Below are 24,547 nucleotides of genomic sequence, written 5' to 3'. Positions count from 1 at the left end.
AGGTCAGAGTCCAGACCACAAACTTACTGAGAATTTGTGGCTGGACTTGGAAGGGCTGTTCCTTCACAATCTCTGTGCAATCTGACAAGAGCTTGAGCAGTTTTGTAAAGAATGGGGAAAATTACAAAGCCTAGATGTCCAAAGCAGATACCCATACCTCTTACTAATTTCTTGTTATAGTTCCACAGTTTCTAGCTCAGTTTCTTCTTCTTCTTGTTTTTCTTCATTCTTGACACGAGGCATTGGAGCTTCAGGAGACCTACCACACAGACTCGAGGCAGTAATTGTGCATCTACTAAATACTGACTCGAAGGGGGTGAATTCTTTTGCCATCAATTATTTTGTGTTTTATATTTATAAATTAATTTAGATCAGTTTGTAGAGATCTGTTTCAACTGACACCAAAGAGTCTTTCTGTTGATCAGTGTCAAAAAAAGCAAGTTAAATCCATTGTGATTTAATGCTGTAAAACAGTAAAACAAGAAAACTTACAAGGGGGGTGAATACTTTTTATAGGCACTGTAACGGATCTTACGTGGTCCCTCAACACTGCCACTTTGGTCAAGAAAGCACAACAGCATCTCTACTTCCTGAGGAGATTGAAGTGACTGAGGCTCCCCCTCCATTCTAATTAATTTTTACAAGAGCATCATCAATAGTGTCCTGACTGCATCACTTTCTGGTACAGAAATTACAAGGCATCTGACCTCAAGTCCCAACAAAGGATTAAGAGGACTGCAAAGGGGATTATCAGGTTGTCTCTTCCACCAATTAAAGATATTTATCCAGAGCACTGAGCCTTAGCGTTGTCAATGATCCCTCCCATCCATCAAACAATCTCTTTGACCCCCTACCATAAGGCAGGAGGTAACATAGCATTAGGACAAGAACAGTTATGATGGGAAACAGCTCGGCCATAAGACTACTGAACTCCCTGCCACCACCCAGGTCTCATCATGTATGAAGCACCAGCAGCATTATATTGTTTATTTTTTAACTTGCGTCGTAAATGCACCTTATTATTTGTTAATTTATTTGTGGCAACATTACTTTATACATTATTTGTGCTAGTTATATGTACTGCGTTGTACATCTTGGTATGGAAGAACATTGTTTCATTTGGTAGTTTACATGTGTACAGTTGAATGACAATAAACTGAACTTTAATGAATACCAATGCAAAGGACTCACCTAGAATATTGCCCATTTATTTTTTGGCTCCAGGAAAAAAATTCCCTTTTCCTTGAATGACTCTACATACTTCTTAGTTCCCCTCTTGTTTTTTTACGTATGTATTAAATACCTGGGGACTGTCTTTAATCCTACTCACCACACTTATGACGCAAACAACAGGAATTCTGCAGATGCTGGAAATTCAAGCAACACACATAAAAGTTGCTGGTGAACGCAGCAGGCCAGGCAGCATCTCTAGGAAGAGGTGTAGTCGACGTTTCAGGCCGAGACCCTTCATCAGGACTAACTGAAGGAAGAGTGAGTAAGGGATTTGGAAGTTGGAGGGGGAGGGGGAGATCCAAAATGATAGGAGAAGACAGGAGGGGGAGGGATGAAGCCAAGAGCTGGACAGGTGATTGGCAAAACGGATACGAGAGGATCATGGGACAGGAGGTCCGGGAAGAAAGACAAGGGGGGGGGGGACCCAGAGGATGGGCAAGAGGTATATTCAGAGGGACAGAGGGAGAAAAAGGAGAGTGAGAGAAAGAATGTGTGCATAAAAATAAGTAACAGATGGGGTACGAGGGGGAGGTGGGGCCTAGCGGAAGTTAGAGAAGTCGATGTTCATGCCATCAGGTTGGAGGCTACCCAGACGGAATATAAGGTGTTGTTCCTCCAACCTGAGTGTGGCTTCATCTTTACAGTAGAGGAGGCCGTGGATAGACATGTCAGAATGGGAATGGAATGTGGAATTAAAGTGCGTGGCCACTGGGAGATCCTGCTTTCTCTGGCGGACAGAGCGTAGACGTTCAGCAAAGCGGTCTCCCAGTCTGCGTCGGGTCTCGCCAATATATAAAAGGCCACATCGGGAGCACCGGACGCAGTATATCACCCCAGCCGACTTACACGTGAAGTGTTGCCTCACCTGGAAGGACTGTTTGGGGCCCTGAATGGTGGTAAGGGAGGAAGTGTAAGGGCATGTGTAGCACTTGTTCCGCTTACACGGATAAGTACCAGGAGGGAGATCAGTGGGGAGGAATGGGGGGATGAATGGACAAGGGAGTTGCGTAGGGAGCAATCCCTGCGGGATGCGGGGGGGGGGGAGGGAAAGATGTGCTTAGTAGTGGGATCCCGTTGGAGGTGGCGGAAGTTACGGAGAATAGTATGTTGGACCCAGAGGCTGGTGGGGTGGTAGGTGAGGACCAGGGGAACTCTATTCCCAGTGGGGTGGCGGGAGGATGGAGTGAGAGCAGATGTACGTGAAATGGGGAAGATGCGTTTAAGAGCAGAGTTGATAGTGGAGGAAGGGAAGCCCCTTTCTTTAAAAAAGGAAGACATCTCCCTCGTCCTAGAATGAAAAGCCTCATCCTGAGAGCAGATGCGGCGGAGACGGATTTATGAGCCCGTTTAGCCCTCCTGGATCCTTATTTAAGTTCTCTCCTGCTTCCTCTATATTCCTCAAAGGCCCTGTCTGATTTCAGCTTCTGAAATGTTATATATGCTTCTTTTTTCTTTTCAAATTAAATTTGCAATGCCTTTTGTCATCTATTCTAGGACACTCAAATCCAGACATACCCATCTTTCTGCCTCACAAGAGTATGTTAGTCTTAGTCTGACCAGCTGGTTGTTAACTCCCACATACCAGATGTGAGCTTGCCCCATCACAGCTGCTCCCAATCTACACTCCACAGCTGCTGCCTAATGCTATTATAAATAGGCTTTGTCCAGTATAAAGGAATCTAAACTTTAACTAGGCCATTGAACAGTGGAATCATACTCCTTTTGAGATGTAACCATTTATAATAAGACCCACATTGCTTAAAAACAAAACAGGTTTACTTAGTATCACTCTAATAATACCTGATGTCCACAAGGGGCTGAATTAAAGAGATATAATTTTTTAAAAATTGCAATCCTAAATAGTGGCAATATTTTTATTAATTAATTTGACCATTACCATTAGCTACATTTTTATTCCTCAGTTGCATGGGCAAGCAAATTGTAGCAAATTGTGGTGTGGTGGCAAATAAATGAATTACCAAATCCATTTTCCATGATGTTTTCCTTTAAGTAGGTTTTGACTACAAACAGGAAGGTTTCTAAAATGCTATTTTCTTTAATATAGATAAAACAAATCATTTACTTAATCATTTAACATTTTAAAAAGTTAAAACTTTGAATTACTATTGTTGCTTTAATTACTACATTTCTCAGTTTTACGGTACATATTTTCCATTTCTTATTTAACTTCTTACATTACCAAACATTAAGATTCCAGACTAAGGGCTTGCTTTAAGACTTCTGCCAAAACTTATCTGTAACCAGACATTACCACCACCCCCACTCACTAAGGGGAGAATACTTGGTCTATATTAAGTGCCACATAAACAAGACAACAGCCAAGAAAGTCACAGGATGTCACACTGAGGCCTGAATCCACATTCTACCCCTCGTGTTGTATCAATGCTCCACTACACTGCTGATTAGCTCAGCAGAAACCGCACCAGTGAACTTCACAGAGTTCACAGAAAACACCTACTGGGTTCCTGCTTTGGCTTCCCCACTAAACTGTTGAGAGACCTAACTGTAAGTTGTTACTAGATGTAATCTATGCCTGACACATCACATCAAAGAATGTTAACATTAGACACGGAAGCCACGTTGCACTAAAATTAAGTTTTTTTTGTTATAAAAATGTGTTCTATTTATATTGAATTTATTTTTTTTGTGAACGTAGCCTATATAATGCTATATGTCTGTGATGTACTTTTGTATATGACCATAAATTCAATTTTGACTTTGGAAATTACACCTCTTGCCATAAGCACTACTTAATTGATTTAAGATTTCAAGCATGTACCTGAGACAAGTTGATAAATTCTTAATACCTGCAACCAGATGAACAATTAATTAGTTTACCAATCTATGACTTCCACAACTAAGTGACTACGGTAATCACATTCATTAGTGGTGTTACTTCAGCCATAATATTAGCTGACGTTGCAAGTAACAATGTGCCAAGTAAATGCCGAATGAGACCATCTTTCCTTTATAGTGAACAGCACAACCACCACTATTAACATCCTTGGGCTCGACACTGATCCAAAAAATAAAACCATCCACATAAAGGCCATGGCTACCAAAGCAGTTCAAAGGCCAGGCATCCTACAGAGTGGCTAACCTTCTAATTCTAAATAGCCTCTTCTTCACCCAAGGTATAAATCAAGTCTATGATGGAATAGCCTAATGTGATATAACATGCAGGATGCTTAATAAACAGTCTAGTTAATCATTCATCCCAACCACCCACATTACCATTCCAGCCATTCTAAATGCCAACAGCTGCATTGTGTACTATTTAACAGATACATTATATCAACTATCAGAGGATTATGAAAAAGTGTAAGGATGGTCCACAAGTTGTCTTGAATTGGGAGAAGATTGATCTCAACTTCAAGAGCAGGACTTAGCATGAATAGAGTGGAAGCAATTATTTACATTTAACAAGACAGAAGCATTTAAAAGTGAATAATGAGAGTTCAGGACTAACATTCCCCTTAGGTACAGACAGCAAGTCCAATAAACTCTCGATGTCAAAGGATATCATGGACTGGATTTCTGAAAAAGAACATGGCAGGGGTAAATAACTGAAAACCAGGGAAGACCTTCAGGAGTATAGAAAGTATATAGGGTACTTGAAAAATAGTGAGAATAAAAAGTTTGAAGTAAATTTATCAAAGTAAATACATGTTGCTATATACTACCCTGAAATTCATTTTCTTGTGAGCATTCACAGTAAATACAAAGAAACACAAGAGTAGCAATGAAAAACTGCACACTACAAAGATGGACAAACAACAAATGTGCAAAAGACAACAAATTGTGCAAACTCAAGATTGTTTAATGTCATTTCCCGTACACAAGTGTAAGGAAAACAAAATAATTATTACTCCGGATCCAATGCAACACAAAAAACTGAAGATAAAGAGCATAATATTAACAACCAGAAAACAATAAATATACATCCATAAGTTAGCTTGTATACATAGATTGATTGCATGTCCATAAAGTGATGCTAGCCTGTACATAAGGTGACTGGCGGGAATTAATAGTGGTTGTGGAATTAGTAGCTGGAGGTGTAGATCAGTCTTATTGGGGGGAAAACAACTATTTTTGAGCTGGTGGACCTGGCTTAGATACTATGTAGCCTCCTCCTTGATGGGAGTGAGACAAACAGTCCATGAGCAGGGTGTGTGAGATCCTTCATGATGTTACTTGGCCTTTTCCAGGACCTTTCTGTATATATGTCCTTGATGGCAGGTAGGCTGGTGCTAGTGATTCATTGGGCAGTTTTGACTACCCATTACAAAGCCTTCCTGTCCACCTCTATGCAGTTTCCGTACCAAGCAGCGATGCAGCTTGTTAGTATGCTCTCTACAGTGCATCTGTGGACGGATGAGAGTGTGGAAGTGCAAAGTCCAGTTCACTTCAGTCTCCTCAAGAAGTAGAGGTATTGGTGAGCCTTCACCTACACAACTGCTGGAATCTGGAATACACTCTTTCATGGATAGTACAGGCTAGTACTCCCACAAAATTTAAGTAGGTGGACAAGTTCAAAGCACAGGTACATGGGATTAGTATAATTAGGTACTTAATGGCATTGGTATGATTAGATGTTTCTGAAAGACTTGCTTCTGCGCTGTATCACTATAATTTGGCCTCAGCATCTTCATTGCCCAGGAGGACATACAAAGAAGTGGATGGGGATAATATAGTCTATACAGGCCAACTGTTCTCTCAAGTCTTCCTCAGTCATTCAGTAAGATCATGGCTGAATTGACTGGGAACCTAAATTCTGCACTTCAGTTTGCAGTAATCGTTCATTCTATTGCTTATTTAGGGACTATTAAACTCTGACTTGAAAATACTAAGAGTCAGGGTCTTTGCTGTTTCAACTGTTTTAACCTGGCACAACGGTGGAATGTCCTAACAAAGCAAACTACAAGAAATGCCACATTCTGAAAAAGCAGTTTGTAACCTTATTCAAAAACACCAATATTGCATATCCACAGCTATGATTTATTTCTAATTGCCTGCTTATCATTGGACCATTAAAATCCAAAGTTTTTCTCTACAGAGCAGCACAAACCCCTCCCCCAACATCAGTGAACTTTGACACAACTTAATGAAATTTCTACAGCATTACAACAGTTTAAGTAATAAAATCATCTGATCAGGTTCATATCCAAATAACTGTGGGCCACAAGTTAGGATCACATTTAAACTGGTTTGAGTTCAAATCTTGGTCCTGGACATGAAGGGGTAAGTCAATTAAACTATTGTTACTCCCAATGCATTTGTGGATTTGTTTCAGGAGTAGAAATTCTGCCATTATAAATCACTGTCAAGAGTCAGGTATGGAGACAGGCTTTTTGGCCTAGCAAGATTGCATCCATTATCATTTTTTAAATTTTCCCATATTGCCAACTCTCCCAGATTCTACAACTTGCTTAAAATATTACAGTTGCAATTAATCAATCAAATGGCACACCTTTAGGATATGGGAGAAAACTTAAGCACTTGGGAGAAAGACAGTCACTGGGAGAATATACAAACTTCCCACAAACATCACCACAGAGGTTAGGATGAACCCAAGTCATTGAAACTGAGCAGCAGTGGCCCTACTAACTGTACCATAATACCGCCTTTATTTAAATCAAATGCTTCCCCATCTTCTAGCGTTTGAATTACTTGGACAAATTCGAACTTACAATTTGGCATCCTGTAAATTTAAAATAAGATCCTATGTTTTATTCATTTTCCCTCCACTCTGAAAAGATTCAATGGGGAAATTAGATTGGCTTCATTCTTTTTCTTTGCAAAATAGTGATTTTTTAATATGGAAAATCTACTTCCTGCAAGGAAGCACGACTGATTTGATAAAGTTATCTGAACATATTCATGACCGTCTAAACACCAAGGGCCCAATCAAACACCGTCCACAAATGTGTGCCCGCTGTTCTATTTCGCATTGGTATCACAGACCCTTTTGCCCACATGAACCATGACGAAACTAAACATGAGTTCGGCTCGGCTCGGCTCGGCTCGGCTCGTGACAGTTCATACGCATCTCGTGACATAATCCAGTTTTCATCTAAAAAGCTGTTTAAACGATTGAAAACCACGATGAATTTAAGTGCATGGGTAAGAGTGGTCTGACAGTTAACGAAACGTATGCAGTACATCAAATAAACCAAACCAAGTATGTTTTACATAAAGTAAATGAATGACTGATTGAACAGACCCGATTACAGTGACTACGTTATACAGAGGGTTTAACGACAACTGACCATATTTTGTCAAAAAGATAATATCAGATTACTGGTAGCATCCCGTGGAAAGCAGAGCCCGAGACTCTATCTACTAATGAAAAAAGTACAACTGCTCGCCTCCTGATTAGTAAAGCCTGAAATTATCAGTCCATCCCGATACCTCTGGAATGAAAACTAAACACCCGTGAGACCGTTGTAAAAGTGTAGAGGGCCGCTACCTTTCACTTTCTGACACTTGTACCAACTGCTGCGGCGGCGCTGCGCAGTCCGCCATCCCTCTTGCTCAGGGTGGGCGTTAATTTCCCCTCCTTTGCTTGTTCCTTCTACTGCTGGGAGTGAGCAGGCGCCCTACCTTGGTATCAACTCCAGCCTCCCAGTTCCGCTCACCACGGATATCCTGCCAACATCTCCTCATGATGCCGGAATTGCCCTGGGGGGGGGGAGAAGAATTGAACGCTATGACATAAACTAAGCCCGTGACACATTCTACACTAGGCTCAACAGGCAATATAATGAACTATTGGTGTCTTTTTTTTACATTTATTCAGCTGCATCTTCACAACGAAGCGACAAAGATACGCATTGTCCCCACTTCCGCTCGGTTGCTAGGGCGTGTGTAACATCTAACCGGTCCCCCCCCGTCTGTTCACACTGAAACTGGAAGCTGTGCGGGATTGTGGGGAGTACACACACCAAACTACTTCCAAGATGTCTGACATGGAGGATGACTTTATGTGCGATGATGAGGAAGACTATGACTTGGTATGGCTCTCATTGTCCTGGTTTCTCGCAGAATCAGATTCCTTCCTTTTTAGAAATAGTTTCTATTGATCATCGTTAGTGGGACTGGAGAAGTAGGCCTTGGACTTCCTTATGGAGCAGGACGTTTGGCTGCAGTGTGTGACCGAGTTGTTGCATCTTAACCTTAGTAGTTAGAGGCAAAATCTCAGTACGAACTAAAACGTATTTGGGTTTTTAACTGACTCGTATTTGTTTCAAAACCGTACCATTATCGGTGATATTTTAGTTGCTAATTCCCAGACGTCTAGTAACCTTGTGCAGCAGGCCTAGTCCGCCGAATTAGGCCGAAGCAGATTGCGCCTGATCTTACTACAGTGACCCAATACTTTAAAATTAGGTCATTGTCTATTGTACAACTTCAATTAATTGAAGTTATCTCGGTCGTAGTACAGAAATTGAGAGTCTGAACAAGCGAGCTGATTTAGAGCTTGACAAGCATGCTTAACATAATTAAATAATCTACTGCAGCAATCAAAACGCAGAAAATTAAATCGTAGCAATAACTGAGTGAACAATAGTTATCTGACGTGTACTCTGTGTATTCTGTTAAACGGTCGTCTATCAAAATGTGTATTTTTCTATTACTTACGTCATTAATATGCATTCTTTTGAAAGCATTTCGTTAAAATATGTTTAAAAGGGACGTGTATGATCCTTGAATGTGTTTTATAATTTTGATTTAAATCGTGCTTTTATCATAGAATTGATCTTTGAGACATTTTGAAAATATATAATCAGAATTGTGAAAATATGAATTAATAAATTTGAACGATGTTAATACTATTAACATTGTCACTAAATTTGAGGGAAAGTGTGCTTGAGCAAGGGGAACATGAGCATTTTGATAGTTAATCTAATAGTGTTGATCATTGCATATGATATCTGTGCAAATAACCACTGTCTTAATTTGAGATATAAGTAAACCATAAAGTCCTAATTCATGATACACTATTTATGATTTTGTGGGTGTCACGTGAAAAATGTACAGAAGTGTCACAGTTTGAAAAAATCAAATGCTTATTCCACTGATAACCACTTACTGATATGGCCAAAAATATGCTATTAAATTTATTGCATATACAATGTACCTTTAGTATCAACTTCTCTGTGCCTCTCAATCAAAAAAATGATTTTATTTTGGTTTTAAGCATTGAATTTTAGTTGACTACTGTATTTAGGGTGGAATATTTTTAGAAATTCTAGATTTTATGGCTCAATGATCCAAATTTCACTAGGAACTACTAACATTTCCTTATGTACGTTCCATCAGGATTCTTTTGCCAAAAAAAAGCAGGATGAAATGTTAATATCCCTTGTGCCAATGGGTTGTAAGCACTTGCTCAAGACTGCCTTGTTGTTGGGAGCAGCACAAGATTGACATGCAGGGGTTTTCAATTAGCCTAGTACATTGTACAACTTCAATTAATTGAAGTTATATCGGTCGTAGTACAGAACCACCTTCCTCGATGTTTCATCAATTAGCCTAGTACATCTCCGGAGGGCTCAACGATGACTTCTGGTGTCCCAGAGTCACCACCCTCTCCATTGTCTTCCCACTCTCTTGATGCTATCTTGGAACCTAGGAGAGATCTTTTCGCTTGATCCAAAGCCAGTGACTGCTTCTTTCTGCCACCTCTGATGTGGCTCTGGTGGTTTACTGTAGAGCCCGACCAGGGGTCCCTAGTTCCTTCAGCAATTTGGTAGTGGATGTGGCTATAATTCCTACAACCCACTTCCACAGGGAACACTTTGGTTATTCCAGCCCCATCGCTGAACTTCAACTACTAGGTCTGCATAGCATAGCCTTGTGTGCTCATGTGCTTCAGCCACTGAATTCTCCCACAGGACTGCGAGTTCCACGATGTAGATGATTACTAATATCCATTCATCTACTCATTATTTAAGTTAAATGTTTTTCACTCATGAGTTGATAAATGTGTTTTAATGGTTTATGGATGAGCACTCTAAGGACGCTAAGCTATCAGTAAAGGTATAATTAATAAAAGTATCTGTACGAGATTGACTATACGGGAAGATGAATAATGCTAAATTATTTAAATGTTGAAGCAGAGCACCTTTGATTATGACTCTTATCCACCATAAGAAACCGCTGTAATTTACAGTAGGTTATTTTGTGCTGTGTCAAACTCAATGGTTTTTCCAACAGTCAGAAATGAATTCACTGGATTTTTTTTTTACCTTTCAGGAATACTCTGAAGACAGCAACTCTGAGCCAAATGTAGATTTGGAAAATCAGTACTACAATTCCAAAGCATTGAAAGAGGATGATCCTAAAGCAGCACTCAGTAGCTTCCAGAAGGTAAAATATTCAATTGTATCTATTAAAATGCATTTTCCATCTGAGAATAGAACACTTTGTCAGTATCTATTTTTGTTGAACTCTGAAGATGGTAATGTTATGTGCATAATGAAAGATTTTGGTTCCTTTATTCTGGAATGATAGAATGTCATATCACAGAAATGGGTTAATTGAGTAATCAACTCTACACTGATCTTATTTTCCATAGGAAAAAACCTGCATTAATTCTAACCATTTTTTCCATGACCTTTTTCAGATATCTAGTTCTGTTCAAAATAATTTGATAAATGTGCTTGAACAATAGGTTATGGGTAATAATTCTACATTCTTGCTATATTTCCATTAACTCATTTGGTGTCATTATGAATTTGTAAATTAATTTCCCAACCATTTTACCAATCTTTTTTCACAATATATTATTATTTGGTTTATTGTAAGATTCTATAACAAAATCTGTTGGGTCTCTTAACTGTATTTGCTCCAATGGAGAAAAAACAGTAGATTTGCTGATCCTGGTTGTGTCTATAAAAATCCATGTTGAATATTTTTGTTTGCTTTTATGACCCTGAAATAATGAGATGACTGGAATTTACAATATACTGGTAGAACTCAACTTGGTTTGACCATCCAAGTCAAGTTAATTATTTTGTATTCTGTACCTCTTAGATACTGGCATATTATATGTATGCTATTTAACTGTCTTCTCTAACTCTGAGACCTTTAAAAAAAAATGTACACCGAATTCTCTCTCGCTTATTCAGGCTTCCCCAGCCATCGAAGGTAGAGCGTTCCTATGAAATGGTTCGTAAGTCGAAATGTCGTAAAGTGAAGTAGCAATTACCATTTATTTATATGGGGAAAAATCTGTGAGCATTCGCAGACCCAAAAATAACCTACCAAATCATGCCAAATAAAACATAAAACCTAAAATAACAGTAACATATAATAAAAGCAGGAATGATATGATAAATACGCAGCTTATATAAAGTAGAAATACTTCTCCACAATCATTACTGAACTGTTCTCGGTAGCGAAAAATTCACGCAAGCGCCGTCGGCAGAAAATCTCACGCAAGTGCTGTTGGCAAAAACACGGCGCAAGCGCTCTCCAGTAACCTTTAAGCTATGAAGCTGCCAAATCATACCAAATAACACGTAAAAATACGCAGCCGATATAAAGTAGAAATAATGTATGCACAGTTTAGTATTACTTACCGGAATTGGTTCAGCACCAAGCACACTGATGATGGTGTGTTACGCTGAGTCGTCGCAAGTTGGGTGGTGCAGTGGCCCCCACCTCCAGGCCACCGACAGATACTGAACCGCGAAGTATGCAGGGGTACAGCGGTAGCTGGGAGGCATCCAGCACGTCTTTAAGAAAAAGGCCGAAATAAACATGCTAATTAATTACGTGTCGGGCGGCACCTAATTAATTAGCATGTTTATTTCGGCTTTTTTCTTAAAGATGTGCTGTGTGCCTCCCGGCTACCGCTGCATTCTCCGCGAATCGCGAATCGCGGGGTTGTGGGACACTGGGGTGTCATCTTATCGTTGTCTGTTTCCATTAGAGCAAGCAGCTCATCTTCTATGACTGCCTGCCTCAATGTCGAAGTTCGAGGTTCATTGTCTGCTGTGGCTGATGCGGAAGGCTTGCTTGACTGCTGAACTTCGCGCATTTTTCTACCATACAGTTCTTTGTAAGGACTCAAACCATCTTGCAAATATCCCCTCAACCTACGTACCCTTTCAAAATTAAAGTCGTACTTTATCATTGCAGCGAAAATCTCACGCAGTTGCTTCACGTTCAGTTCCTGGACGACTTCACTTTTGGTCCATTCGCTACTGTATTCAGTTTCAATTGTTATACTTTCCTCTTCCAATTGCATCAGCTCTTCATCTATCAGTTCTTGGTCATGGGGTGACAAAACCTCTTCAACATCATGTTAGTCAGCTTCCACAAGCCAAACTCACTTAGTCCTACTTCGTTCACCGCGATCGAAACGCTTAATTATGTCTAGTTTTACGTTAAGTGTAACACCCTTACGAGCTCTTTTAGGCTTTTCCAATACCTTAGAACCAATACCATGGCCATTTGACATTTTTTAAATAGCGTCAGTTGCGCGTATTTGTGTTCAAAAATCAGTGAATGTTATCACCGATAGTTGGTGAGAAATAAGCAGTAAGACAATGTTTTGCTCACTCTGATCTCAAGCATTCAGGCTTAGAAATGCCAGAAATGGCCGGGAGTGAAAATGAAATGCTATTGTGACTTCAAGTTAGGAACTATGAAGGATTTGTAGGTATCAACAATCATCTGGAATGATACAATAAAAATAAAGATTTGGAGGATACAATCGTCAACAGCATTGTATGAAGGTAGTCCATTATCTGCATTAGATGCCTGTGCTGATTTTGTTCATTTACAGTCAATCAAAAGAACATGGCGGCTTATTCTGGATGAACTCCTGCGTTGTTATCTATTAGGAACTAATATCTAGTTTTTTAGTACTGCAGTGTTCTAATTGTTCTGTATTTTATTTAAATACATAATTTGTTACAAAGTTAAACAACAGTTTGTACTTTTTAATACCTTTTTAACTCTTTCTATGAAACTTTGGCCAATTGGGGGAACCACTTAATTGGGCCAAAATGTACTGGTCCTGATGTGTCGCAATTAACCGGAATCAACTGTACTGGTGCATTTCATCTGATAAACTGCTTGCCAGTCAGCTACTCTGTGTTGTCTGTCAATGTTGTGGCTTAGACTTAGTTTTTTTTTTAGATTCTTGGGGATGGTTTTAGGAACAATAGAGGGAATTAAGGGTCAGGTTAGTGTTTAGTGACAAATGAGGGGAAATTAGAGATCAGGGATGATAAACGAAAGGTCTGGGCAAGAGTTTGAGTTCCGGTCAAAGCGCTCTGCATTTGAATGTCAGCAACTCCAGAGGTCATGCCTGCAGGTGCTGAGGAGACCCGGGTACAGGCAGGACTCAGGAGGGCAATTAACTCCCACCCCACCCCACCCCACCCCCGTGCCTAAAGGTCAAAGACTGTAGGCAGAAGTCCAAAGAAATCATGAAGTCCTGGGTCATTCGAGTTAGAGGTCCATATGATTCTGGAAGAGGAAGCCTGGAGGTTAAACATGTGATTGGCGATTTCTGGGGTCTAGGACCAAAGGTCAAACCTGGGGTCAGTGAATCCTGAAGCAAAATCCACAGTTGGAGGCCCAGTATCCACAAGTCTGAGAATCTGACGCCCAGAACTGGAAGGCTGGAAGTCCCTGTCCTGGGGTTTGTGAGTGAATGGGATGCGGAAGGGACTTGTTTTGATCTGTTTTGTTGCTGCTTCTTGTGTTGTTCTGAACGTTGTGGGCATGCTATTTTGGTGCCAGAACGTGTGGCAACACTTGTGGGTTCCCCCGGCATATCCTTGGAGATGTTGGTTCTTAATGCAAACGATGCATTTAACTGTATGTTTCAATGTACATATGTTAAATAAATCTGAAATCTGTAAAACTCTCTGTGGAGGTAAAGCATTGTAACTTCTTGACGTAATGTAACTAGCACACCTAAAGAAAGACTTTTTTAAAACACCATTTTAGCTATTATGATTAATTTGCAAAATCCATATACTGTGCAATAATGGGCATCCATGTAAATCCTCCCTTTTGTTAGTTCTATTGATTTGTATCAATGTACACAGAAAATATTGTTTGAATTAAATGTAGATTAAACTGTTTGAAATTATTTAACAATTGTATTCTGATTCAAACTCTAATGCAGAAATCAAGTGCTTGTCAAAATTCAATCCCATCACAAATCATTGCCCAAGTCTGCCAAGGTTAGGAGAAAATATGTAATGCTCATTTTGCAGTGTAATCACTTATCAGCAGTTTATTCTACTTAACCTGTATCATCATTGGCAAGGTTGAAGAATAGTTTCATACATTAAATTCACCCCAAAATTTTAATAGTTCAAAGGAGTTAACATGTTAAAGTAACCGGAATCTGTACAGATAATCTAATCTGATTCTCTAGGGGAAAAAATAACTTGCTTCAGCATAATTTCAGAATGTGGTGCTTGATTCAAGGTATAATGGTATATTTGTTCACTTGGTGTAGAGTCAGAATCAGGCTTATGTGGTGAATTTTTTTGTGGCAGCAGTACAGTGCAAGGCATAAAAGTTACAAAATAAATAAATGAATACAGGTGTCCTCCGCTTTTCGAACGTTCGCTTTACGAAAACTCGCTGTTATGAAAGACCTACATTTAGTTACCTGTTTTCGCTAACAGAAGGTGTTTACGCTGTTACAAGAAAAGGCAGCGTGCGAAAAAAGCAGCATGCGATAAAAGGCAGCGCGCGCCCTGAGCAGCCAAGCTCCTCCCCTGGCACTGCATTCTAGCCGGCATTGGTTAAATGCGTGCCTGTGAGCAGCCGTTAGCAAGATGAGTTCTAAGGTATCAGAAAAGCCTAAAAGAGCTTGTAAGGGTGTTACACTTAGCATAAAACTAGACATAATTAAGCGTTTCAATCGTGGTGAACGAAGTAAGGACAAAGTGAGTTTGGCTTGTGGAAGTTGACGAAGATGATGTTGAAGAGGTTTTGGCATCCCATGACCAAGAACTGATAGATGAAGAGCTGATGCAATTGGAAGAGGAAAGGATAACAATCGAAACCGAATGCAGTAGCGAACGGACTGAAAGTGAAGTCATCCAGGAACTGAATGTGAAGCAACTGTTGTGAGATTTTCGCTGCAACGATAAAGTACGACTTTAATTTTGAAAGGGTATGTAGGTTTAGGGTATATTTGCAAGATGGTTTGAGTGCTTACAAAGAACTGTATGATAAAAAAATGCAGCAGACGACGAACCTCGATCTTCAACATGAGGCAGGCAGACATAGAAGAAGATGAACTGCCTGCTCTGATGGAAACAGACGACGATGAGATGACACCCCAGTGTCCCACCACCCCAACCCCCGGGCCACGGACCAATACATTGCTACGGAGAAGGCAGCGGTAGCGGGGACGCCCCCAGCACATCTTTAAGAAAAAAGCGGAAATAAACAAGCTAATTAATTAAGTGCCGCCCGGCACATAAATGTCGGCCCAGATCAGAGGCGATTGCCGATTGCGTTGCCTCTGATCTGGGCAGATGTTTACGTGCCGGGCGGCACCTAATTAATTAGCTTGTTTATTTCGGCTTTTTAATTAAAGATGTGCTGAGTGTGTCCCGGCTGCCGCTGGACCACTGCATGCTTCGCGGACCGGCATCGGTCGGCGGCCTGGAGATTGGGGTCCACTACACCACCCCAGTCTCTGACGACTCAGCCTAACACACCATCATCAGTGTGCTTGACGCTGCCTTCCCGATTCCAGTAAGTGATACTACACTGTACATACATTATTTCTAGTTTATATAGGCTGTGTATTTTTATGTGTTACTTAGTATGATCTGGCAGCTTCATAGCTTAGAAGTTACTGGAGAGAGTGTTTCTGCCGAGAGCGCTTGTGTGAGATTTTCGCTACGGAGAACAGTGCGGCAATGATTGTAGAAAAGTACTTCTACTTTATATAGGCTGTGTATTTATCATATCATTCCTGCTTTTACTATATGTTACTGTTATTTTAGGTTTTATGTGTTATTTGACGTGATTTGGTAGGTTATTATTTGGGTCTGCGAACGCTCACAAATTTTTCCCGTATAAGTAAATGGTAATTGCTTTTTCACTTTACGACATTCCGGTTTATGAACTGCTTCATTGGAACGCTCTACCTTCGGATGGCAGGGGAAACCTGTAGTTCAAAAGAGGAATAGTGAAGTAGTGTTCCTCGATTCATGATCCATTCAGAAATTTGACAGTGAAGGGGAAGAAGCTCTTCTTACAATGTTGTGTGAGTCTTCAGGCTTCTGTACCTCCTTCCTGATGGAAGTAATGAGAAGAGGATATGTCACAGATGGTAATTGTCCTTAATGATGAATGCCATCTTGAGGCACCGCCGTTTGAACATGCCCTAGTTGAAGAGAGGGTGTGCCTGTGATGGCCAAGTCTACAACCCTCTGCAGTCTCTAGCAATCCTTTGCCCTGAAGCCTCCATACTCCGTGGTGTGCAATGTAACCAGTTAGAATGCTCACCACCATACATATGTAGAAATTGCAGGAATTTTTGGCGGGCTTCAGTGTATTTGGTTTGGACTAGATCCTCTGAGATGTTTATTCTCAATAACTTGAAACTGCTTTCCTTTTCCACCACTGACCTCTCAGCGAGGACTGGTGTATCTCCTCACCACTTCCCCTTCTTGAAGTCCACAATCAATTCCTTGGTCTTGCTGACCAAGAATGCAAGATTGTTGCCTTGACACTACTCCATCAGCCAATCTCTCTCACTCCTGTGTACTTCCTAGTTGTCATTTAAGATTCTGCCAACAACAATGGTGTTATCAGCAAATTTATATTTGGGGTTTGAATTGTGCTTAGCCATACAATTATGCGTGTAGAGAGAGTAGAATAACAACTGCTTGGTGCCTCAGCTGAATCACGTTCCTGATTTTTTTTGTGCAATCAATAATTCCTTTTTTTACATGCTGTTTAGTATGAAAGGTACTATTAAATCTTTGAGCATTCAGTATATCTATTTGAAATAGCAACAGCATAGATTTAAATAACCTAAAATAATACTTCAAAACAATTAGTGGTTTTACAATGCAAGTAACTTTGAACTCTTAAGAATTGTGGAATGAACAATTAAGCAAAACATGTCTAGCTTTCCCAAATGCACAAAATAAAACACAGAATGTTAAACAGTACTAAAAGAAGTGGCCCTTCAACCCACCAACTCTGTGCCTGCACTTGGTCCATATCCCTATGTTTACTACTGCTCATGTATCTGTTTAAATGCCTCTTAAACATTGTTATTGTATCTGCTTCTGTCACTTCCTGTAACAGACAGTAGCACCTATCAGTCTCTGTTAGTCCAGGCGCCTATCAGCCTCTTGTTTAAAACAAAAACTTGCTGAGCACCGCCCTATAAACACAGCGCATGTGTGCACACGCACTTACACATGCTCTTACACACGCTTTCTCGCGCTCTTTCTCTTGCACTCTAATTCACGCACACTCGCACACATTTACACTTGTGTGCTCTCTCGTGCATGTGTGCACTATCTCTCTCTCTCTTTCATACATACACACACACACACACACACACACACACACACACACACACACACAGTCCCACTCACACACACACTCTTAAACTTGTGCCCTCTAGCATTTAACATGTCTGCCCTGGGGAAAAGACAACAGCCCTCTACCCTATCTATGCCTCTCATAATTTTATGATTCTTCCATCAAATCACCCTGTGGGTACAATGAAATTGATCCCAAGTTTGGCCAGCCTTTCCTTATTGCTCATACACTTCCATGCAGAAAACCCACATTGTACCCTCTTTAAAACCTCCACATCCATCCTATGTTGTTGAGACTAGCGTTGCTCAGAGTACTCCAAATTTGGCCTATACGAAGATTTGTACAACTTCAGTATGCCTTATAAGCTCTTAGACTCAAGTGTTCCAGCTGATGAAGGCAAACATGTCATATATTTTCTTTGCCACAATATCCACTTGTGTTCCCACGTTCAGTGAGATAAGTACTTACACCTGAAAATTCATCTACATATCAATGCTTCTAAGGACCGTACCATTTGCTGTATACTCCCTGCTTGCATTCGACCTCTTAAAATGCATTGACGTCGCACTTGTCCAGATTATACTCCATCTGCCTTTTCTCAGATCAAATCTTCAACTGGCTTATATCCTGAGCTATCCTCCTCACTATCCATAACTCTACTATTTTTCATATTGTCTGCAAACTCCAAGGAGACGTTAGATTACACATAGTTAGGCATTTGGTAAGAACCAATAAAAAGATAAGTTCAAGCAGAGTGGTTATAGTGAGAGTGGCCAGTGTTGGAGTGGGGAGTTGAGGCTTTGGCTAATCAAGGTGTAGACTATAGGTAGATTTTTTTTTGTTCTAAATATTCTTTCTTATTGCATATTTAGAGCAGTGGAGATGCTAAACAGGATACTGGAATACTCCTCTTACGGGATGTGGGAAGGCAGGGAGACTTGCAGTGTCCCTGACGTCTACACCTGCAAGAAGTGCATCTAGCTGCAGCTTCTATCAGACCCTGTTAAGGAGTTGTAGCTGGAACTGGATGAACTCTGGATCATTTGGGAGGCTGAGGGGTTGTTACAGCAGGGTGGTGGTTACACCAAAGGTCCAGGACACAGGTAGCTTGGTGACCTTCGGGGGGGGGAGGGGATAGGCAGCCGTGTAGAGTACCCCTGTGGCCATTTCCCTTAACAAGTTATACCACTTAGGGTGCTATTGGTGGGGGGGGGGGGAGTGTTCTGAGGGGAAGACATAGCAGAAGAAAGCTAGGGTGGTCAGGTCTCTGGCAGTGAGTCTAGCTCTGTGGCTCAGAAGCGAAGAGGGGAAAAGTAGTGAGCTATAGTGATAGGGTGTCATTGGTTAGGGGAACAGAAAGGAAGCTCTGTGGACAAGAAAGAGATTCCTGGATGGTTTGTTGCCTCCCGGATGCCAGGGTCAGGAATATCTTGGATCAAGTCCACAGTATTCTTAAGTGAAAGGGTGAGCAGCCACAGGTCATAGTCCACGTCAGTACCATTGACATTGGTAGGATGGGTGACAAGGTTCTGCAAAGTGAGTTTAGGGATTTAGCTGCTAGGTCAAAGGACAGGACCCCCAGGGTTGTGATCTCAGGATTGCTACCCATGCCTTGTGCTAGTGAGGCCACAAATAGGAAGGTCATACAATTTAACATGTGGCAAAGGAAGCAGGAGGAAGGGCTTCAGATTTTTGGATCATTAGGCTCTCTTCCATGGTAGGTGAAACCTGTAAAGTAGGGATGGTTTGCACCTGGACTGGAGGGAGACTGATATCCTAGCAGGAAGATTGTTAGTGCTGCATTGGGGGTGTGGGGGGGGAGTTGAACTAGAGTTGCAAGGGGAATGGGAACCTGAGTGCCAGAACAGATAGTGAAGTAGTTGTGGAGAAAGATGTTACTAAGTCTACATAAAAAGTCAAAAATTGAAAGGTCGAGTATGGTGGGATGAATGTTCTGAGCTGCGCATATTTCAAAACAGGGAGTATTTCGGTAAAGCGGATGACATTCTGACATGGATCAGCATATGGAATTATGGCATTGTAGCCATTAGTGAGACTTAGTTGTAGAAGGGGCAGGACTAGCGTTTCAGTGTTCCGTTGTTTTAGATGTGATAGAGCGGGAGGGATTAAAGGGGGAACGGTTGCATTACTAATCAGGGAAAATGTCATGGCAGTGTTCAGTCAGGATTGACTAGAAAGCTCATCTAGTGAGGCTTGATGGGTAGAACTGAGGAATATTAAAGGGATTTATATTATTGACCACCAAACAGTCTGAGGATTTAAAGGAGCAAATTTATAGAGGTCACAGACTGTTACAAAAGACATAAGGTTGTGATAGGTGATTTTAACTTTCCACATACAGTTGCAAGAAAAGGCTTCTGAACCCTTTGCAATTACCTGGTTTTCTGCATTAATTACTGATAAAATGTGGTCTAATGTTCAATTAAGTCACAATAATAGACAAACACAATCTGCCTAAACTAATAACACACAAACAGTTGTACTTTTCATATCTTTATTAAACACATTGTTTAATCAATCACAATCCAGGCTGGGAAAATTATATGAACCCTATATTTAATAACTGGTAGAACTTCCTTTTAGCAGCAATAACCTCCACCAAATGTTTCCTGTAGCTGTTGAGCAGACTTGCACAACGATGAGGAGGAATTTTAGATCATTCCTCCATCCAAAACTGTTTCAATTCATCAATATTTCTGGGATACCTTGCATGAACAGCCCTCTTCAGGTCATGCCACAGCATCTTAATTGAGTGAAGGTCTGGACTCTGACTTGGTCGTTCCAATTTTCTTCTTTTTAAACCATTCTGTTGTTGATTTACTCTTGTGTTTCAGATTATTGTCTTGTTGCATCATCCAACTTCTATTAAGCTTCGGTTATAGACTACTACCCTGACATTCTCCTGTAAAATGTCATGATACAATTTTGAATTCATTGTTCCCTCAATGATTACAGGCTGTCCAGGCCTTGAGGCAGCAAAGCATCCCAAACCATAATGCTCCTTCCACTATGCTTCACAGTTGGGGTGAGGTTTGGATGTTGGTGTGCAGTGCTCTTTTTTCTCCTAACAAAGTGCTGTGCATTTCTGCCAAAAAGTTCAAATGTCTCCTCTGTCCACAGAACATTGTCCCAGAAGCATTATGGAACAACTAGGTCATCTTTTGCAAGCTTGAGAGGCGCAGCATTGTTTTTGTTTTGGAGAGCAATGGTTTCCTCCATGGTGTCCTTCTCTGAACATCATTCTTGTTGTGTTTTTCTTACAGTGGATACACGAACAGAGACTTTAGCAACCTCTAGAGATTTCTGCAGATCTTCTGCTGTTAACCTCGCGTTCCTTTTCACCTCCTTCAGCATTGCTCTTGGTGTGATCTTTGGTGGAAGCCCATTCTTTGGGAGAGTAGCAGCAGTGTTGAACTTTCTGCATTTGTTGTCAATTTCTCTGAATGTGGACTGATGAACCCTCAGGTCTTTAGAAATGCTTTTGTAGTCTTTTTCAACTTCATGCATCTCTACAATTCTTCTTCTAAGGTCCTCTGAAAGTTGTTTTGATTGAGGCATGGTGCACATAATCAGATCTTCCTGAGAAGAGCGGGCTCTGTCAGTAACCTGACTGTGCCTTTTTTGTAGGGTAGGGTACCTTCACAACCCACACCTCCAAACCCATCTCATTGATTGGAACACCTGGCTCCAAATAGCTTTTGTAGAAGGCATTACCCCAGAGGTTCACGTACTTTTTGAACCTAGACTGTGCTTGTTTAAAGCGTACTCGGTATTGACAAGCAAAGTACAATTGTTTGTGTGTTATTAGTTTTGGCAGATTGTGTTTGTCTATTATTGTAACTTAGATGAAGATCATACCACATTTTATGAGTAATTAATGCAGAAAAGCAGGTAATTGCAAAAGGTTCACACTGTGAAAGGACTGGATGGGAAAGAGTTTGTCATATGTGTTTAGGAAAGTTTCCTTAATCAGTACATAAGTCCCATCTAGAGAAAGTGTGATACTAGATCTCTTATTGGGGAGTGAGGTAGGGCAGGTGACAGAAGTTTGTCTACAGCATCACTTTGCAGCTGGTGATAATGAAGCTATTAGTTTCAAGGTAATTGTGGGAAAGGATAGGTTTGGTCCTTGAGTTGAGATTCTGTATTGGAGAAAATACAATTTTGATGGTATTTGAAAGGATCTAGCAAGTGTGGATTGAGGCAAAACTGTACTTAGTAAGTGGGAGGCCTTCAAGACTGAAATTTTGAGAACACAGAGTTTGTACATTCCTGTCAGAATATAAGGAAAGGCTAACAGCTGTAGGGTATCTCAGTATTTGGGTGATACTGAGGCCCTGATTACTAAAAAGATGGAGGTGCATTACAGGTGTAGGCAGACAGGAAGAAATTACATACTTGAATATAAGAAATGCAAGAGAGCACTTCAGAAGGAAATCAGGAGGGCTAAAAGAAGACATGAGGTTGTTCTAGCAGACAAGGTGAAGGAGAATCCTAAGGGCTTCTACAGATGGATTAAGCGTAAAAAGATAGTGTCAAAATTGGTCCTGTGGAAGATCAGAGTGGTAATCAATGTGTGGAGCTGAAAGAGATGACATCTGTATTTACTCGAGAGATGGACACAGAGTCTATAGATGTGAGACAATGCAGCAGCGAGGTCATGGACCTTATACAGATTACAGAGGATGAGGTCTTTGCTGTCTTGAGGTAAATTAGGGTGGATAAATCTTCAGGGCCTGGCGTTGTGTTCCTGGACCTTGGGGAAGGCTAGTGCAGAAATTGTAGAGGCCCAGCAGAGTTATTTGAATTAACCCTAGCCACAGGTGAAATGCTGGAGGATTGGAGGATAGCTAATGTTGTTCTGTTGCTTACAAAATACTATTAAGAATAAGCCAGGAAATTATAGGTTGGTGAGAAGGTTATTGCAAGATATTCTAAAGGACCAGACATGTAAGTATTTGGATAGACAGGGACTGACTAGGGATGGTCAACATGGCTTTGTGCCTGATAGCGCATGTCTAACCAATTTTATTAAATTTTTCAAGGAAGTTATCAGAAAAGTTGAAGGCAGGGCAGTGAATGTTGTCTACATAGAATTCAGCAAGGCATTTGACAATGTCCTGCATGGAAGGTTGGTCAAGCAGGTTCAGTTACTTGATACTCAAGATGAGTTAGTAAATGGAATAGACGTTGGCTTTCCCGGAAGAAGCCAGAGAGCGGAAGTAGATGTTTGTCTCTCTGACTGGAGACTTGAGACTAGTGGAGTGCTGCAGGAATCGGTGCTGGTCTATTGCTTGTCATCTATATCAATGATCTGGGTGATAAAGTAGTAAACTGGATCAGCAAATTTGCAGATGACACCAAGAATGGGGATGAAAGGTGAAATGTTTAAGGGGAATATGAGGGGGAACTTCATCACTCATACAGTGCAAGAGTGTGGAACGAGCTGCCGAGTGCAACTGGTCGATACGGAGTTGATTTCAACATTTAAAAGAAATTTGGATAGTAACGTGTATAAGGGATGTATGGAGGGCTATGTTCTGTGCAAGTCGATGGGAGTAGGCAGCTTGATGGTTCGTCATAGACTAGGTGGGCCAGGTGCCCTCCTTCTGTGCTGTAGTGTTGTTCAACTAATGAGATTAGCTATACTTTACTTTATACTTTATTGTCGCCAAACAATTGGTACTAGAATGTACAATCATAGCGATATTTGATTCTGCGCTTCACACTCCCTGGATTACAAATATTAAATATTTAAAAGTTAAAAATTAGTAAATATTAAAATTTTAAATTATAAATCATAAATAGAAAAATGGGAAGTAAGGTAATGCAAAAAAACCGAGAGGCTGTGGAACACCTCTAGTCACAGATCTCCAGACAGAAAATCACTCTTGTCACCTCTGCCCTCTGTATTTGATAATGAAGTCAAATTTGTATCCAACTTTGAAAGTTTCAAAAAGTATCATATACTGGTCTTAAGGTGTACTTAAATGCACGCAGCATAAGAAATAAGGTGGATGATCTTGTTGTACAGCTACAGATTGGCAGGTATGATATTGTGGCCATCACTGAGACCTGGCTAAAGGATGCATGTCTCTGGGAGCTGAACGTCCAAGGATACACGGTGTATCGGAAGGATAGGAAGGTAGGCAGAGGGGGAGGCGTGGCTTTATTGGTAAGAAATGATATTAAATCATTAGAAAGAGGTGATATAGGATTGGAAGGTGCAGAATCTTTATGGGTTGAGCTAAGGAATAGCAGGGGTAAAAGGACCCTGATGGCAGTTATTATAGGCTCCAAACAGCTGCAGGGATGTGGACTACAAATTACAACTGGAAATAGAAAAGGCTTGTCAGAAGGGCAGTGTTATGATAATTGTGGGGGATTTTAACATGCGAGTAGATTGGAAAAATCAGGTCGGCACTGGATCTCAAGAGAGAGAATTTGTAGAATGTCTGCGAGATGGCTTTTTAGAACAGCTTGTTGTTGAGCCCACTAGGGGATCGGCTGTACTGGATTGGGTATTCTGTAATGAACCAGAGGTGATTGGAGAGATTGAGGTGAAGGAACCCTTAGGAGGCAGTGATCATAACATGATTGAGTTCACTGTGAAATTTGAAAAAGAGAAGCCGAAATCTGATGTGTCGGTGTTTCAGTGGAGTAAAGGAAACTACAGTAGCATGAGAGAGGAACTGGCCAAAGTTGACTGGAA

General features: G+C 40.8%; 2 protein-coding genes across 4 annotated transcripts in view; one reads left to right on the top strand and one right to left on the bottom strand.

The window, feature by feature from the left end:
• Positions 1–7,899, bottom strand: part of galk2 (galactokinase 2) — a 120,200-nt gene extending 112,301 nt beyond the window's left edge. The window contains exon 1 of the mRNA XM_063065947.1: positions 7,724–7,899. Within this exon, the coding sequence (XP_062922017.1) occupies positions 7,724–7,779 (56 nt within the window). The 5' untranslated portion in view covers positions 7,780–7,899. The remainder of the gene's footprint in view (positions 1–7,723) is intronic.
• Positions 7,900–8,118: 219 nt separating this feature from the next.
• cops2 (COP9 signalosome subunit 2) overlaps positions 8,119–24,547 on the top strand; it is a 41,320-nt gene continuing 24,891 nt past the window's right edge. For all 3 annotated transcript variants that reach the window (XM_063065946.1, XM_063065945.1, XM_063065944.1), the window contains exons 1-2: positions 8,119–8,267; positions 10,513–10,626. In XM_063065946.1, the coding sequence (XP_062922016.1) occupies positions 8,214–8,267; positions 10,513–10,626 (168 nt within the window). In that variant the 5' untranslated portion in view covers positions 8,119–8,213. The remainder of the gene's footprint in view (positions 8,268–10,512; positions 10,627–24,547) is intronic.

Source organism: Mobula hypostoma, chromosome 13, assembly GCF_963921235.1.
Source record: "Mobula hypostoma chromosome 13, sMobHyp1.1, whole genome shotgun sequence".
Lineage (NCBI taxonomy): Eukaryota > Metazoa > Chordata > Chondrichthyes > Myliobatiformes > Myliobatidae > Mobula > Mobula hypostoma.
The sequence above is the reverse complement of the archived record's forward strand: the minus strand, read 5'-3'. Positions and strand labels throughout refer to the sequence as shown.